Here is a 19,355-nt window from a genome sequence, read left to right on the forward strand (position 1 = left end):
TACGGGAAAGCCTTTCTTTCTCGAGATACTGAAGCCAAAAATTATCCTTAATTTTTATAATCTTGTCAACGCAGTGCGGCAGCCTGCAGACCTAGGGCAAGCTAACTAGCGTGCCCATTGGCTGCCCTGCGGCAACTGCAGCAGCCTACCGCTGAGCCCTTGGCGTGACGTCACGACCAAGGAGCGCGCTTGGCGCGCTTAATGCGTCACAGCCCGCGAAAAGGGGTGTGGCTTAGCGTATATAAACAGGGCTCGGAGGCTGCTTCTCTGATTTCTGTCTTTTCAGCGAAGCTCTTCGCATCGCTGCTCTCTGAGGAAGCCGCCGTCGAAACAAGCGACCAGCACGCCGAGGATCTCAGCCTGAGGACGCCGGCCGCCTTCGCCGCCTTCAGCTTTCCCTGCCTGCTTCGCTATCCGGCGATCATATCCTTTACTGCTCTGTTTTGTATGTGTTTGTGTGTTCGCCCCGCGACACACTTTTGCATCTAAAAGAGCGCGAGGCGTTGTTGCAAATGCCTCGCTCATCCTGTGGCTCGTGCAGAGCCCCGCTCAGCGATGGAGACCGCCACGTGGTTTGCGCTCTCTGCCTGGGCTTCGACCACGCAGCCCGCGCCCTCTCCTCGGGCGGCTGCGAACAGTGTGAGGACTTGCCGATGTCGACCCTGCGGGCTCGACTCGCCATGTTTGACGATCCTCCACCTTCCCCGGCTGCCTCTTCAGGGCCGCGTAAGAAGAAACGCCGCTCTCAAAGGCCTCCAGAGCCGGTGGTTATAGCTGAGCGCTCGCCGGAGCCCCTCCCGCGAGCCTCGCTTTCTCCTTCTCCCCCGCCCTTCACCGACGCGCAGCGGCCGGCTACTGCCCGCACTGCCGTCGCCTCAGGGGATGAAGCAGATGACGCCGCTGACAGCTGCTCTCTGCTTGCTTCGGACAGCGAGGAGTGGTCGGGCTCTCACCGCTCCGCCTCCTCGACTCCTGAGTCTGGCAGGTCCCGCTCCAGTGTCGACGCGGAGCTTATCCGCCTCCTCACCAAAGCGGTCGACCGACTGGGGTTGGACTGGTCCCCACCCAAGGAGCCCGCGCCTAACCGACTCGACGGGTGTTTTCTGCCTAGCCGCCGCCAAGCGCCAGCCTCTAGGTCAGCACCCTTCCTGCCTGAGCTCCACCAGGAGCGGTCGAAGTCGTGGAACGCGCCCTTCTCCGCTAGACTCCGCTCGTCTGTCTCCTCGGCTCTCTCCCAGGTGGACGGGGCCGCCGAGAAAGGCTATACCGGCATCCCTTCCGTTGAGGAAGCGGTGGCAACGCACCTTTGCCCGCCGTCTGCTAGATGGCGCTCAAAGTCTGCCCTGCCGTCTAAAGCCTGCAGGACCACATCAGCTCTCGCCGGCCGCGCATTCGCCGCCTCCGGCCAAGCTGCTTCTGCCCTGCACTCGATGGCTGTTCTTCAGATCCTGCAAGCCGACCTCCTCCGCGAATTGGACGAGAAGGGCTCGGATCATACAGCCTTAACAGATCTGCGCAGCGCGACGGACCTTTCGCTCCGTGCTACTAAGACCGCTGCACAAGCCATCGGCAGATCTATGGCCGCGCTCACCGTCATCGACAGACACTTATGGTTGACGCTGGCGGATATGAGTGAGTCAGAACGCGCTGTCTTCCTCAACGCCCCGCTCTCGCCCACCGGCCTCTTCGGCCCTGCGGTCAGCGGGATTGTGGACCGCTTCTCTGAAGTGCAGAAGGCGTCGCAGGCTATGAATCTCTTCCTGCCTCGCCGCTCGAGCCCAGCCGCAGGCCGCTCTCAAGCTCAGCCTCCTGCGCGCAGCTCCACACAGCGCTCGTCTCGGCCACCAACCACTTCGCAGCGACGCCAGGGCGGCCGCCCTAGGTCGCGCTCGACCAGCCGTCACAGACCGCCGCCCCCCCGGGGTCCGCGTCCCAAGATAACGCTGAAGTCTGAGCCCGCGAAGTCCTCCTAGCACCCGCAGGGAGGAAGAGATGGCTGAGTCCCGCTGCGGCCGGACCGCCATCAAAACGCCCAGCTCTGTCAGTCCCCTCAGTGCAGGCTACTGCAGCAGCTTACACCGCAGCCAACGAGCCAGTAATACCACTCGCTCGCCTGCACACAAACGCCGTTTTTACGGCGGCCCAAATAAATCTCAGAAAGAGTGTAAATTCGGGCTTTCCGGCTCCGGCCGAAGGTGTTGTAAGTGTAGAAAATGTGCCCAATCCCACGTGCTCACTGCTTCACACAAACACGATCCCCATGGTAACGTGTTCAGAGCGCTCTCTCATAAAGCGGTCACACGCCGCTCGAGTAATAAGTGTAGTAAATGTGCCCACAACTCTGTGCTCACATCTACCTGTAACTCGCTCTGCCACTTGGTTACCCCGGGCAACAGCGGCTCAAGCCGAGGGTGTTATAAGTGTAGAAAATGTGCCCACTCCCATGTGCTCACTGCTTCACACAAACAGGGTCCCCATGGTAACGCGTACAGAGCGCTCTCTCATAAAGCGGTCGCAAGCCGCTCGAGTATTAAATGTAGGAAATGTGCCCACAACCTTGTGCTCACACCTACCCGCTGCTCGCTCTGCCAGCCAGTTACCTTGGGTCACGGATCCTCTAAAGCTCCCAAACACTGGCCGTGTCATAAGTGTAAACCCTGCGCCCGCTCACTTGTAGACATGATAATCCCCACGCCTCTCTCGCGCCTGGGTTGTTTGACAGCAAATCGCGCTCCATCCGATGGGACCGAGCTACTGAACGCTGTACAGTCGGCCAATACTGTTTACCAGCCCCCGTGTTCGAGCACCAGCGGCGCGCGCGCCGCGCCTTTCTCTCTGATACAGGCTCCCCATCCCGCGCAGCGCGGCGATCTGAGCCCAGAGACCATTCGACCCCTAGCTATGCATGCGGAAGCATGGGAAGCGATTCAGGGCGCGTCAGAATGGGTGCTGAAAACTATAAAACACGGCTATTTGCTTCAATTCGCTCGTCGCCCTCCGCGCTATACAGCACAGACGGAGACGAGAGTGAGTTCAGAAGCGGCGCACTTGCTTCAAGCAGAAATAGCGAAGCTGCTGCGCAAAGGGGCTATAGAACAGGTTCATCCTTCTTTGAGCGAGTCGGGCTTTTACAGCCGCTACTTCCTCGTGCCCAAGAAGGACGGAGCGTTCAGACCTATTTTAGATCTGAGACATCTGAACAAAGCCCTCATGAGACGGCCGTTCAAGATGATCACAACCAGAAAAATCCTCGCGCAGATTCGCCCAGGAGACTGGTTTATCTCTCTCGATCTAAAAGACGCATACTTTCAGATCCAGATAACTCCCCGTCACAGGCCATTCTTGAGATTCGCCTTCGAGGGTCGAGTATATCAGTACACAGTCCTGCCGTTCGGCCTGTCTTTGGCACCCCGTACATTTACGAAATGCATGGACACGGCCCTCGCTCCCCTGAGGAAACAGGGAATGCGAATACTGAATTATCTGGACGATTGGCTTATTCTAGCGCAGTCAGAGACGGAACTTGTGTCTCACAGAACAGCGCTTCTCAGCCATCTGGAGGAGCTGGGTCTCTCGGTCAACTGGACCAAGAGCTCGCTATCACCCCGTCAGTCAATTTCCTTTCTTGGAATAGAACTGGACTCGGTGGCTATGACGGCCAGACTGTCGGAGCAGCGCGCGCGCCGCATCCGCCTTCTCGCCGCATCCCTCCAAATAGGCAGCCGGGTTCCGCTGAGGACATTCCAGCGTATCCTGGGGCATATGGCCTCAGCTGCAGCAGTGCTCCAGCTGGGTTTACTGCGCATGCGCCCGCTCCAACGCTGGCTGAAAATGCGCGTGCCCCACCAAGCCTGGGCGGCCGGCGGCTTGCGAGTCAGAGTGAATCAGGGATGCATTTCAGCCCTGCAGCCCTGGCTGGCAGCCGAATGGTATCACACAGGAGTGACTATGGGAGTGATTTCACACCGGAAAGTTGTCTCGACAGACGCTTCCAACCTAGGTTGGGGAGCGCTCTTCGAAGGCAGACCGGTCTATGGCCGCTGGTCAGACCAGGAGAATCTCCTACACATAAACTGTCTAGAGATGCTCGCGGTCGAGAAAGCGCTCAAACACTTCCTCCCATTCCTCCACGGTCACCATGTTCTAGTCCGTACGGACAATACATCGGTAGTGGCCTACGTGAATCACCAGGGCGGTGTCAGATCAAAGATGCTCTGCACCCTGGCGGAACGCCTCCTCGTGTGGGCTCAGCACTCTCTGCGCTCGCTGAGAGCCGCGCATGTGCCTGGCCACCTGAACGAGGGCCCCGACAGACTGTCCAGGGACAACGTTCCCCCTGGGGAGTGGTCTCTACACCCCCAAACAGTCCAGTCACTGTGGCGACGGTTCGGCAGAGCGAAAGTCGACCTTTTTGCGTCAAAAGACAACGCTCACTGCCCAGAGTTCTTCTCGAAGAACGAGGACGCGCTGGCCCAGATCTGGCCCAGCGGCCCGTTGTACGCTTTTCCCCCGGTCTCTCTGCTGCCTCAGGTCATCGAGAGAATCAGGGAAGCGCGCCACTCAGTGCTCCTCATAGCCCCATGCTGGGAGAACCAAGCTTGGTTCCCGGATCTAATACAGCTGGCAGACTCAGCCCCCTGGCCGATACCGGTGAGGAGAGACCTCCTCTCTCAAGCACGCGGATCGATATGGCATCCCCATCCAGAGCGCTGGTCTCTGCATGCGTGGAGCCTCAACGATTACACGCTAATCTGCCAGACGGGGTCATGAACACGATCATACAATCTAGAGCCCCCTCTACGAGGCGGCTCTACATGTCGAAATGGTCAGTGTTTAACACATGGTGCACTGCTAAGGGGCTCGATCCACAGACATGTGGGGTATCGCGAGTACTGTGTTTCCTTCAAGAGCTACTGGACGCGGGCAGGTCCCCCTCCACGCTCAAAGTCTATGTTGCGGCCATTTCAGCGCTCTCGGTTTCTGAGCAGGGCCGCGCATTAGGAAGGAACGAGCTCGTCATCCGCTTCCTTAGGGGAGCCAGGAGGATGAACCCCCCGCGACCCCCCTCGGTTCCTATGTGGGATCTCTCTCTGGTCTTGGAGGCCCTGAGAGCGCATCCCTTCGAACCCTTGGAAACTGTGGATATGAAATACCTCACGCTCAAAACCGTTTTTCTGATAGCACTGTCGTCAGTCAAACGAGTGGGAGACCTTCACGCGTTATCTGTTAACGCCGCGTGCCTCGAGTTCGGACCTAATGACTCCAAAGTCATTCTCAGACCGAGGCATGGGTACGTTCCAAAAATTTTGGGCACTCCCTTCAGAGCACAGGTCATTTCCCTCTCAGCCCTGCCGACGCACGGCAGCGAGGCCGATAGTAATCTCCTCTGCCCGGTCAGGGCGTTGAGAAACTACATTTCACGGTCCGCCGCTTTCAGGCGCTCGGATCAGCTCTTTGTTTCGTTTGGTGGGCGCACCAAGGGTCTCGCCGCCTCGAAACACAGCCTGTCCAGATGGATAGTGGACGCTATTGCTGCTGCTTATGCGTCTAAAGACCTGCAGTGCCCATTGGGCGTTCGAGCTCATTCCACTAGAGGCATGGCCTCGTCGTGGGCATGGTCCAGCGGGATTCCCATTCATGACATTTGTGCAGCGGCAGGCTGGGCCTCCCCCTCCACGTTTGTTAGGTTTTACAACCTGGATGTTCCCGCCTTGCAGGCGAAAGTCTTATCAGTCTAAGTCTCGCGTATGCCAGCCCACTATCTGTGCGCGGGCTACGTTGTGTGATTTAGCTCTACTGGTTGAGCTGCACTATACAGGGAATTGGCAGTTAGGACCGGCCGTGCCGCTCCTAACCCCCTAGTGTGTGCTTATGTACGGCGCTAGCCCTCTTCGGGCTGCCCGGCTCTCCGCTATCACGTTCCCCGGGCTCTCCCTGGGACTCATTCAGTGGATGCTGGGCGCGCACGGCGTTGACAAGGGCGTTCCCGTAGCGTAAGCTAACTACGCAATACGAGAGAACCTCTCGTAAGAGAACGTTTCGGTTACTCACGTAACCTCTGTTCTCTCTAGAAGAGGGAACGAGTATTGCGTAGCCCGCCGTGGTCGCGCCACGAGCTCATTTCGCTTCATGCGACAGAAACCAGAGAAGCAGCCTCCGAGCCCTGTTTATATACGCTAAGCCACACCCCTTTTCGCGGGCTGTGACGCATTAAGCGCGCCAAGCGCGCTCATTGGTCGTGACGTCACGCCAAGGGCTCAGCGGTAGGCTGCTGCAGTTGCCGCAGGGCAGCCAATGGGCACGCTAGTTAGCTTGCCCTAGGTCTGCAGGCTGCCGCACTGCGTTGACAAGATTATAAAAATTAAGGATAATTTTTGGCTTCAGTATCTCGAGAAAGAAAGGCTTTCCCGTAGCGTAAGCTAACTACGCAATACTCGTTCCCTCTTCTAGAGAGAACAGAGGTTACGTGAGTAACCGAAACGTTTTCAGCATCTCACAAACAATATGAGAACATGGAAACATGAACATCTCCAGAGCTGCTCTGAGAGAATGACCTTTGAGAAAAACCTTGTCAAATAGCCTACACTCTGAAACAGGACTTCATTACAACACATCAAAATAAAAGTTTGGTTTAACTACGAAGAAATGATGACATAACTGTTGTGGGCCTACAATAGAATGTACTTCTCATAATAATATTAACAACAACAATAATAATACAGATTATTTAAACATTATTTAAGGATTTTTGTCCATGGTTTAATTGAGTAAATCTGTTTTGCAGCACTTTGCCAAAAAATAAAAGGATGAAAAAATGTGTAAAACTTTTATTTGATTACCACCGTTTTGGATAATATATTTGTTTTAAATCATAAAAAACAAAAAGGATTTTTCTGAATTAAATACATTTCATAGAAGTCTATTGTTCTAGAACATTTTAATAAATTATTAATGATAAAAAATAAGTTGTTAAATGAGTAGTTAAAATGAAAATGAAAATTACCCCATGATTTATCAGCCCTGAAACCATCCTAGGTGTAGGCTATATAACTTTCTTCTTTGTTCTTTCAGACGAATACAATCGGAGTTATATTAATAAACACTTTATAATGGCAGTGGATTGCAACCATCAGTTTAAAGCTCAAAAAAGTACGCCATACGCAGTCTACTTACACCTAAAACGGATCTTATGCAACTCATGACGTCAGAAGTAGTGTAGTGCGTCCTGGCGTAGCATAAATTTCAGCAGTACGTCGCATTACTCGCATAAGTTGCGCTTTAGATTTAAGTCGAATACATATGTTCGTTTGGCCGGAAGCTAGTTATTTTACTTCATAAAGATTTAAATATGAATATCTTTCTTACACAAACTCAACGTTTGGTTTCAGAAGGCCTTTATTAACCCCCCGTTGCCGTGTGGATCACTTTTATGATGGATGGATGGATGGATGGATGCACTTTTATGATGGATAGATGCACTTTTATGAGCTTCAAACTGATGGTTGCAATCCACAGCCATTATCAAGCTAGGAAGCGTCAGGGTGTTTATTAATATCAGAGGCTTCCTTCACCTCTGTACAGATAAAACATTATCAAAATGATTCCAGTTCGCATGGATACGCGGAAGCGACAAATATTTTTTTTGTATTATGCAGGCCAGTACAAGTAATTTGGTGAGGTAAATTTGTAAAGAAAGACTACTCGCATGCACACATTCAAATGCACATACCTATAGATTAAACACGTAATACGCATGTGCACGCCGTCAGCGTTTTCACAGATTCACGTTTTTGAAGTTTACACAGAGATGATAGTGTTTTTCAAATTTGTTTAAAGCTTGCACCTTGTAACCTATTTCAAGGTTTACATTCTCGAGCTCCAAACACTGTTGTCGTGCAAATGAACGGCCAGAACACATTAAAGTTTTCTGTTTTCTGTTAAAGTGCTGTCGTGTTAGCGGCCCCTAAGTTAATAACTAATTTGCTTTTCGCAACGAATGAATCAGTCAAAAATGAATGAATCAAAAACTAACTTTAGCTGGACAATTACTTTATTCTAGAGCGGCTGTAAAGCCAAAACACTCTCTGTTACTGTAATATCCTATTATCTCTGTAAAGCTGCTTTGAAACAATCTATATTGTTAAAGCGCTGTATAAATGAAGGTGACTTGACTTAATATAATTCTGAATTTCGTCTGAAAGAAGAATGTCATATACATGGCTTGAGGGTGAGTAAATCATGGGCTGGTTTCATTTTAAAGTGAACTACTCCTTTAATCAAATTCATAATCATTTATTGAAATTAGTTGATTAGACATGTTTTATTGAAATTTTAATAAACAAAACAAATGTTTCCAAAAATACTGTTTTCATCCCATTTACTGTAACTGTCATTTTAACTGATGATAATAATAACCCTAATTTAATAATACAGTTTTTATATTTAATAATTGTTTAATACCATTATATTAGTCGGTTATCATACTGTGAAAATCTCATACCTTTACAACCCTACTCGGGGGACTCCCCAACCCACCCCCGCTGTTAAAAAAGTAACTCAGTTACTTTTACTCTGAGTACATTTTAAATGAGCTACTTTTTACTTTTACTTGAGTAGATTTTTCGACCGGTACTTTTACTTGTACTTAAGTAAAAAAAAATTGTAGTAATAGTACTTTTACTTGAGTAGAATATTTTATTACTCTTTCCACCTCTGCACTTTTGATCAATTAAATGCGCCCCATTGAAGTATTAATGAAAAGAAATCTGACTGACCCCAAACGTTTGGTTGGTAGTGAATTTGATGACCATCTAATGATGAAATCATTCACCATACAAATTCTGTGGTTTCACAGTGACAGTTACATAATTTTCATTGAGTTTCAAAACAAAGAAAACTAAAAGTAGGATGTCAGTTGGTAGGGAAAAGAAAAGTAGTTCAGGTCTGGATAATTTGTAAGGATATGAGTACAGTGAGGATATCTAGAGTACAGCCATGTCTCACCCTGTCGAGACCCTTTGGCTAAAGTCTTTCATTTTATGCAATGTAACCCTGTGATGCATGAATTATCAAAGGAAAAGAAGAATTTTACTTCAAAGCAAGGATATAATCATTCCAAATCTTTTACTTTTTCTTTTTTTTATGTGTTTGAGAGAATTACGTAATGGTGCACCTCTATATTCGTCAGCCATGTAAAATTTAGGTAGTCAGAAATAGAAAAACATATGATTAGGAAAATACATTAAGAGAGTCATAATTATGAGAGAGGTTCAAAGGTTATCATGGTGGTTTGGATGTGACCTCACTGTCTGAATGGAGTTGTTCACCCACTAATGAAAATTCCGCCATCATTTACTCTCCATTTTTGACATTGATTGTAAAGACAACGAGGTGAGTAAATGGTTTCATTTTTGTGTGAACTATCCCTTGAAAATTGCTTTTAAAAGTTCTGTCTAGTGAGCGGACGTCATGCGTAAGATAGTGAATCTCTTTTGGTGTTTTAAACGGGGTGAATTTCATTCCACTGATCTGTAATGAATCAGCCGGTTGAAAAGTTCAGATGGGAAGAGTAACTCGTTTTGTGCCATTCCTTATGAGTTCAAGGATAGGTTTAAAGCATTTTTTTATGATGACAATGCACTTTCCTGTTGATGTCATATAAGAATATGTGAAGCCTCATCAATCAGAAGATATTGAAATCATCCCTCTGATCTTAAGCATCATTAAGGGAGGCAGTGACTGTAAATGACAGATAAGTTCAGGCAGCAGTATTAAGTATCACAACGTCAGAATGTGTATCGTTTCATTACATGGTTCTAAATAACAACCACCCAATGTATGCAGAGATAAAAAATACAAATGATAAGGCTATGATGAAATCAGGTAATCCAGCTGCAACGGGAAAAGCTCCATGCAGTGCTTCCCCTCATCCCTGCCCTCGGGCATCTGTTGTCTTTGTGCATGGACTGTGCAGCTGGTAACAGTGGTGATTTCTCGCTTTGCCACTCTGTGCCCTGAGTCGAAACTAATCCCACAACTGCTCTAGCGATTCACAGAGCCGCAGTCATGCTAATATAAGTCATCTCAATTCATCTCCCTGTGCCCATGCCTCTGCTGCAGCCATCCATGAGGCTGTGCAATTTACTGCAGCGCCCATAAAGCGCGCAAAGCCCACTCTTAAAGAATATTACAACTTTATGTGCCACAAGTTTATTTTCTCTCACATAAAACAGGCTGGCTGAAAAAGTTGTAACGTCTGGGGTCTCATTGTCATTCAATCATATGCTTAAGAAATGAATAGTACAGTACTTTTGAAAAATATGATTAAAATGAAGAACAACCGGATGAGATGAAGACTCCTGCATCAATGGCTTAAAAAAGAAAAAGTTGTTTTATTTCCATAAGAGAAGAGCTGAATAACATGTGAACACATAATCTCTGTAACACTACTGAATACGTTACTTTTATTATGCCATTGGTAACCAAATCTATTTTTTATTTTTTTTGCACGATGGCAGGTGTCAGTACAATAATTGACTTTACTTGGTGAGGAAACGTATAACTTTAGGAAGGAACTGTAGGAACGTTTTCCTACAAATCGAAAAATATAAGTTTACTTAAACAGTTGTGGCAATATGTTTCCTTACTTTAAATAACGTCAACTAATTTTACAAAGTTCAAGACCACTCTCGGCCAGCAAAACATGAAAAAAAAGAAAGAAATAAATCCATATTTAGGGGAGGGTTTGCCCTGATGTGTAGGATAGGAAGATCCAAAAATCAGCATTCATGTCTAGACTGATTATTTCCTTAATCCACAAGGTAATTAGGTCACTAGTTTCTCTAGGGAAAACACAAGGGTTAATTTGAAGTATGAGATGTCATTCGGTGTATATGTCTGATGTAGTCAGAGGATATATTTAATGATTTGTTTTTGTATACCACCAAATCCACTGTGCTATTTTGCTCTGAACTGTGCTTAATGTAAAACAAATATTTAGGTCAATATAAGGTGCACTTAATGAAATTTGATTAAATTGAATATAGACTACACACTTTTTCTGACATTTTGCTAATTAAACTATTACATGTTCACTTGTCTTAATTGTCTGATCTTTCCATTATGATGTAATGTGCATTAACACACTCAGGAAGACGCACACACATTGCGGTATGGATCACACTTACCATCTGCAGTAAATCAGTAGAAACCATTTGCATACAGCACACGGCAGTGGCCAGAGCACACACAATGGTGGAGATAACATTCAGTGCACACACGCTGAAAAGCAGCTCCTGGGAGACAGAGAGAAAAATGGAGAGACAGTGATAAGAAGGGAGAGGACAAGAAGGTGAGAATCAACGAGAAAGATAGAAGGAGAGTGAGAGAAAGAGAGAAAATAAATGAGAGTGGCAATTGTTTTGTTGGGAAAAACCTCAGGCTGGCTACAACATTTATTGTTCCGTTAGTCAGAGTGAGAGAGACGGCAGTCAGGAAAGAACAAATGTGTGGAAGAGAGAGAGAAAGAGAGAGTAGCAATGACATAATGGATAAGAGGGATAATGGTTTCACCAGAGTGGGACTTTTGCATGGCCTCATCGTTCAGCTAAAGATAAGCACAAAAAGCTGAAATCAGGGAAAGTCCTTGTGCAGCTTTAAAAATAGAGTCCCATTCAAAGACTAGTAGGATTATTTGATTTGATTCCCACATTTCAATTCAATTTGATTTGATTCTGATTCAGTCCTGTATATTTCAGTTACAATGTCCATTCCGCTTCAGCTTTTGATGTAAATATACAGGAACTTTCTTGAAACTCGGAACAAAAATGTTCATTAAAAAAATTAACAAGGCCCAAACTATGCAGTTTAACTGCCAGTAATATAACATTATAATAAACCACCCAAAACTTAAAATGCATTTCATTAGTTTAAAAATTTTACTACCAATGTGAAAAAATATGCAAAAAAACAAAAGATATAACCTCATGATCACTTCAGTTATCCCCTCATGAACACCACTAAATGGGTCTATATAACATGTATACATCCACCTATAAAGGACAATAATTTGTTCATGAATAATACTACACTGGTTGTGCTTTGGTACTGTGTGCAGCCCACAAGAAACCGCAGGTATTGAGTTAAAGTAAATAAATCTTGGGATTTTAAGAATTAATACACATGCATATAGCATAACTTATTAGCATAAGCGAGAGCGTGTAGCCACCACTACTATAGTCATCAAGAGAAAGAGATCGCTAAAAGAAAAACCCAAGGACGTCACTGGCACTGTTTGGAATTCTGCCAGACTGAGCTGGGTGGTAGATCTGCATCCACAAAATGTTAAATACATTCAGTATTCACGACAGCTCATCACACACACCTGCTTATCAGAGCCCTGTCCGATCTCTCGTTGTGACAAGATGAAATATATGTGACCCAGCGATGTCCTCAAGGAAAATGCTGAATTCTTAAATGTGCACAAGTCCTTTAGGTGAAAGGAGCCCATCCTAAGAGGACCGGACAGGCCTAACCGCTTCTACATGACTATAACCTTCCAAAAAGGCCAGGATCTCCTCTTTGGAGGGGGAGGATGTGTTTATACAAATGCAAACAAGAAGGGTCTGGACAAATTTATGTTCTGTGTTGGTCCAGATTTGATCTTTTATATCCATTTGTTCAGTTTTTAATCAAAATATCAATATATAATTTAATTTAAAAAACAAAACTCGAAAGGTAATATTTAACAACAGTACACTAGTACACAAAACTGGCTTCATTTCAAAACAGACATCATTTATGAAAAAGTAATAACGGGCAGCAGTTCAGTAAGTGTGTCAGATAGTGATTCAGTAATCACTCTGACTGATTCAATGAGTAAATTATGTGAAAGATTCAGTAATTGGTGGTGGTTAAGGAGATTCCCCCCTTCTATGTAAAGCGCTTTGAGTGCGAGAAAAATCGCTATATAAATGTAATGAATTATTATTATTATTCATCAGACTGATTCAAATGGAGTCTTTTTGAAGAATCATCAATTGAACCACACTTGTCACGCAATTACATTTGTCTTTGCATGTAGCCCATGGCTCAATAGAGAGAGATGCATTTTCTAGCCTTTTTGCAATATACAGTGTTTTTATCTCACAGCATTCAATTCAGACATTAAACTCACACTGGGTAAAATATTATTTTTGTTGACGTGCTGTAGATTCAGCAGCAGTGGCAAAAAGCAGTGATCAAACAGATCAAGACCGCCTACAGTATGTACCTATACAACAAGCTAATGTTATGATTGGACTAACTCCAGTAGGATGCAGAACTAGCTTGTGCAGTTGTGTTCCAGCACATCTAACAGAGGTACTAGGTCAGCTCCACTGAGAAACACCTGCTCTTCCCATTTTGAGCCAGCAATTCTAACACATGTCCCCATGACGACAAGAGGGGGGGGGGGGGGGAGAATGATGAAAATACATGCTACCTTACATTCTGAAAATACATTCATACAGTTCTTAATGCTGATGGAACATGGTACCATTTCTTGCATTCACATGTTGATGGTCTAAACCAGTAAGTAGTTGCTGGACTGCAAACTTGCAATCGGTTTCATCAGATATGATAGTACTGACATGTCTCTGGCCGTCATTATGTGACAAACACCTCAAGGTATTATACCTCAATACAAACGAGTCCTAAAGGAAAACGAGGCTGTCAATATGAAACACACCAGTGGTATATAATAGCCCAGGACCCTTACAATGAGGGAGTCACATGGTGCAATATGCCAATGAGCCATAACATTAATTGTACTGAGGGTCTTTTATAGCCATCTCAGTTGACCTGACTGGCCATAAAAAGACATGAAACCTTCAGACATCAGTGATAGCATTAAAGTGTATAAATCTTATTTATGTTTCATAACGCCACCTGAGTAAGTGCTACAGATATAATATAAACCATCAATAGTCATATAGTGACGTTATTGTTAATTAAAACTAAAACTATTCAAAATAGTTTTCAGTGTTTGAAAAAAAAAAGATTAAATAAAAATCCTGGCTTAATCTAAGCCCTGTCTGTGAAACCGGGGCCTTTATGTTTATGATGGCATTACAAATACCTTGCAAATAAAACACTGTATAGGGAAAGAAAATGTACTGTGCGTTTTTGTAAACGCAAAATTATGAATAAATGTAAAAAAAAATCTGTTTTATAATAATTCTACATGATTTCACACGACTGACAAGGCTTCATGAGGCATTTACAAGCAATTATAAGCAATTGCTTACAGGCAAGTGTTTTTCTTGATTTCGTAAAGAGCAGCGGATGCTTTGTACAAGCAAATTTGTGGAAGCCTCACATCACCACATCCCGTTTCAAAAGCTGCCAAAAGCCCCGAGATCATGGCTAGCATGAGTGAATTGCTTAGACACTGGAAAAGAAACCAACGGCGAGCGCTAATTGAAGATGCATAACTAATGATGACTGAGTCTCATCTGCATATTAGAGAGAGATCCATAGTACAACATGAAGAGACATGTCCAATAAGGCAGGCGTTTTTGGGAATAGCGTGTAATTCTTGCTCTGCTAAATGGTTCAAATACTCCCTAAAAGTCAAATTAAAAAGTGTTTGAAAATGGAGAAATCCCTGAAGGAACACGGCAAATGTGCATGGGAGCAAAGCCAAAAAATAATTCTACAAACTAAAAGTGCGATATTTTATGAATATATTCCTCAAAAATATAATGCAAAAATGATTGGTACTCAAAAACAACATTTAAAGCCAAATAGCAGAACAAGAGTACAAACCAAAACCGTTAATGCTTAACATATCTCTTTCTCTGTATACCACAAAAACAATGCATCAGAAACTGTAGGATTGTAAAGCAACCCATGTTAAATTGACTAAATGAACACTTTGTAACACTGAAACTCATTTTTCATCTAAGGTGACTTACAGTGCCATTCCTGCAGGGACAATACCTTTGGAGTGACCCAAAGGTATAATGGTGCCAGAGAAGATTGAGGTCTCATTAACTCTCGTAGTTCTACATCATCCCTACCTGGGTCTGAATCTGCAAATTTCTACTACAAATGCAGACTAGCACCACTCAATACTCTGTGCTATCTGTGCTATTACTCTACAGTCCAGTCCTTAATTATACACAGTACACTACTGTTTAAATGTTTGGGGTCAGTCTGTCAACACTGATAATAATAAGAAATGTTTCTTGAGCAGCAAATCAGCATGTGACACTGAAGACTTTGCCATCATCACAGGAATAAACTACATTTTAAAATATGTTAAAAACAAATATAAACCAATTATTTTACATTTTAATATTTCACAATATACCTGTTTTTACTGAATTTGTGAGCAAATAAATGTATAGCCAGGGTGAGCATAACAGACATATTACAAATATTAAATATTAAAAAAATCTTACTGACCCCAAACTTTTGAATGGTAGTGAGTGTATGTACAGTACAGTCCGCGAGAAGGTCTCTTAAAGGTGGTATCAGTGATTTCAGGCCCAAAAATATTTTATCACATTCATCTAATCTTTCCTAACGATCCGCTAGCTGCCCGCCCCATAAGCATGCCGTCAAAAAAACGCGTCTCTGTAGGCAGCCTAGGCTCTGAGATCTGCACACAAAAACAAATGGTTTAGCCAAACACTCAAAACCAAAACAAATAGTGTTCCAACCAATCACCGACAGGGGGAGGGTGTTGTGAGGTTTTGTGCTCGTGCACGGCTGCACGCGAAGTCAGAGCTGAAGAAAAAGCTGGCTCAAAACCTCATAACACCCTCCCCCTGTCGGTGATTGGTTGGAACACTATTTGTTTTGGTTTTGAGTGTTTGGCTAAACCATTTGTTTTTGTGTGCAGATCTCAGAGCCTAGGCTGCCTACAGAGACGCGTTTTTTTGACGAAATGCTTATGGGGCGGGCAGCTAGCGGATCGTTAGGAAAGATTATTTTTGGAATTTAGAATATTTTTGGGCCTGAAATCACTGATACCACCTTTAATTGTGAAGATACAGGACCTTCTCCCTTTTAATCAAGGAATATAGATAAAAGTTACTACATTGCTTTCTCTAGTAGAGACACCCGCCATTTTATTTATTATAAAGATTATTGATGATGGTAGTTTTTAATCTGGCTAATTAAAGACTAGAGATTTTCAAACAATACATGCATGATTATAAAATAGTCATCATTTACATGTCTAATGCCTTTTTTTCCTCTTCATTTACTTGTCTGATCCAATATTCATTAACTGGAGGCAATCAAAAAGTCTATTAGTAATGATAAAAAAATGTAATAGTTGAATATCAAATTGATTGAAGAGGCTATTAAAGTCATCAATGAATCAAAATTGACCCTATTTACTTTGTTAGCACACATTTCTAGTCTTATGGTGAACAATTAATCCGTGCAAGTAAATTGTTTGTCGTGGTAATCTTTAATCAAAATCTGAACATTTGCTTCCGGTCTGGAATGGCGTTCCTTCTCTGATGATGTCAGTTTGACGGCTTGTGTTGAAAACGCGTAACCACTCTCCTCCAGCCGTCAGTCAGCTATGAGCAGAGATGGAGAGGAGGTGCGCTGAAGTAAAACCCTGCCCTCTATTCAACATTCTGTTTCACTTGGAAATACGTCACAACACTGAAGTAAAGTCAAATGCAACTTCCGGTTCGCCGGGACTTTAAAGAATATAAAGAAAAATAGCTGGCTATGTTAACAATGTTCTAAAATCAATTTCAAACATCATATCACCCAAACATCCAACATCCAAACTTATCTACCGTAATTTACTTTGTGAACAGATACAGATACAAGCATGTTACAAACACCTACATGTACACACACACACACACACACACACACACACACACACACACCTGGTTCGCTATCTTTGAGGGACTTTCTATAGATTTTTTTACTGTTACTGTTTTTTACTTTTTTATGGTTTTTATATTGTACAAACTGTTTGTTCTATCCCCTTATATTAACCCTACCCCCAAAACCTACTCATTGCAGCAAACTTTCTGAACTTTTACATTTTCAAAAAAACCTCATTCTGTTTGATTTATAAGCTTGTTTAACTCATGGGGACTCGTGTCACCATCGGGACCTAAATCGAGGTTTCCATGAGGATTGTGCTTTCAGGTTCCCCACCTAGATAGAAAAACAAAGACACACACACACACACACACACACACCTTCAGTCGGAGGCGTATGGTGTTGCAGTCCCTCAGCGGGTTGAGTTTAAGCGTGTCTCCCAGATTATTACAGGTTGATTTCAGGTGCTCGAGCTCACAGCAGACACACACACCATCACTGTCAAATTTGATCTGCAGAAGGACAGAAACAAACTGGTTTCAGTTTCATAAGCACGTTACAAAGATGACATTTGTTCAGCACACATTAAATAGAATTCTCTGTCTGCCGGAAAGAAGCAGGAGAGAAATGTTCAACAAAAACTTTGAGGCATATCCAAAATATTCTGCTGTTTAGATGCCTTTGAAAATAAACTTGTTAGTTAGAAGTTACCATGGATGACATATTAATACTGTAGCTGGCAGCTTTATCAGACAGCGTCATATTTATAAAAGAACAAACCACCTAAATTCAATCACTTTTTCAATGTAAATATATAATAATATATTACTATTACCCCTTATTTGCTAAATGGTTTCTACTGTCTCATACACAAAGTTGCTGCATATTTGCGGAAGCTTACTGTATTGAAAAATTAAGATTAATTAATTAATTAATTAATTGATTATGTCTTCCACATTGCAACATTTATAGGCTTCCTATATTCTTGAACCTAACAGCTTAAGCCTAATCATTCATGTTTGTTAAGAAAGATCTTAATAAATCCCATACATGGTGGTCCAGCATTATAAATGCTTTGTGTTAGACTGAAACAAAGTCGCCATTTGACCCATATTGCACAAAAGCGATGTGTGAACTTTGCAAGCAGGGGTTAATTGAATCGAGGAAACAACTTCATTAATATTTCAGTCATGGCAGGATCAAGTCTCTGAGGAGGCGAGTGTTCAGTAGGCAGAGAAGAGAGATGCTTAATCCGACATGCTAATCCCTAAATCAGGTGGAGTAGAGACTGTTGGAGACAGAAGTCTGTCTTTAGCCTGGTCTGAAGCGGTAGACAAAGGGAAGGAAAATCACCTGACCTGTTTTAGCACAACAGCACAAGGTGCGAACCGCCACTGTCATGTTTCCATGACGATAGGCGATTAAAGCAGTGTTTTGTTTCTGTTCAATTATCGAGAATTACTGGAGGATTATGAAGGTCCTGTTTACGAAAAGGACAATGGAAAGATCATCATGTAATTAGTGCCTATATGTTTCTAAGATAAGTATCTTGTGAGACAAAACTCTCCACTGTAGATTGAGTGAAACTTCAAATGCCTGGTATTGCTTTTGCTTGCTGAAAAATAAGGTTAATATAATAAAATAAAAAGTAAAATAATCCTTAATAGGTTCCCACTAATTTCACAAACCATAGAACGTCACAATTTAAGCTTCTTTTGATTGCTGGGAGAAAAAGTATGATCATTTATATTTGATTATATTAATGCAGGATTTCATATCAAACTTCACAGACATAATGATTGAAAGCAGCTGAATATTTCATCTGTATGACACGTTCAATCTATTGAACTCATGGCACATGATGTGTGTGCTCAACCCTTTGTGAGATGAATCATTAAAGCATTTTCCAGTACCGTTTCAAAGAGCCATCAACACTTTCACCGTGCATTCATCTATAAAAAACATCTGATCATTATTTATAAAGTTTCATTTTATCATCCATGTGTGTTCTTACTGACTGCCCACTATAAGACTTCAGCTTCTAATTACCGCTGAACTAATTCACTATTTAACTCATGGTTGAATTACTCAATTCAATATTATGAAATAGCTTTGCCATAAAAGTCGTTCAAGTCAATTTTCATGTTTTAATGAATACTGTATAAACATATACTGCATTCACATTCAAAATAACTTTTAAAAGATTGATGGTAAATGTATTGTACAGTATGTTAAAGCAGAAGCTTGTGCTGAAAATGAAACCCACAAACACAACAGATTACTGATAGTAGAAAAAAGCTGAAATGAATTCAAAGCCTCCATCCATAACCTGAAAGCCAGTCATGCATTTAATTGAGTTTGAAACAAACAAATAAGACTTACCTGGTGAATAATGTACACACAGATATGGATGAACAATTATTTACTGTAAGATCTTCCACTAAACTCTAGCAATTGTTTTTATAGCATAGCAATTTAGTGCTATGTTTTATTTAAAGAAATTCCTAATAAAT

The 19,355-nt window shown here is 43.5% G+C and overlaps 1 protein-coding gene across 2 annotated transcripts in view; it reads right to left on the reverse strand.

The window, feature by feature from the left end:
* Positions 1–19,355, reverse strand: part of fam189a1 (family with sequence similarity 189 member A1) — a 139,459-nt gene that overhangs the window by 7,592 nt on the left and 112,512 nt on the right. The window contains exons 4-5 of one of the 2 annotated variants that reach the window (XM_081347183.1): positions 17,223–17,354; positions 11,187–11,294 (exon numbers count right to left, since the gene is read on the reverse strand). In XM_081347183.1, coding sequence (XP_081203309.1) covers positions 11,187–11,294; positions 17,223–17,354 — 240 coding nt within the window. The remainder of the gene's footprint in view (positions 1–11,186; positions 11,295–17,222; positions 17,355–19,355) is intronic. The other variant, XM_081347184.1, reaches the window with a different exon arrangement.

The sequence above is a fragment of the Scardinius erythrophthalmus genome (assembly GCF_964197995.2).
Source record: "Scardinius erythrophthalmus genome assembly, chromosome: 2".
In the NCBI taxonomy this organism is placed as follows: domain Eukaryota; kingdom Metazoa; phylum Chordata; class Actinopteri; order Cypriniformes; family Leuciscidae; genus Scardinius; species Scardinius erythrophthalmus.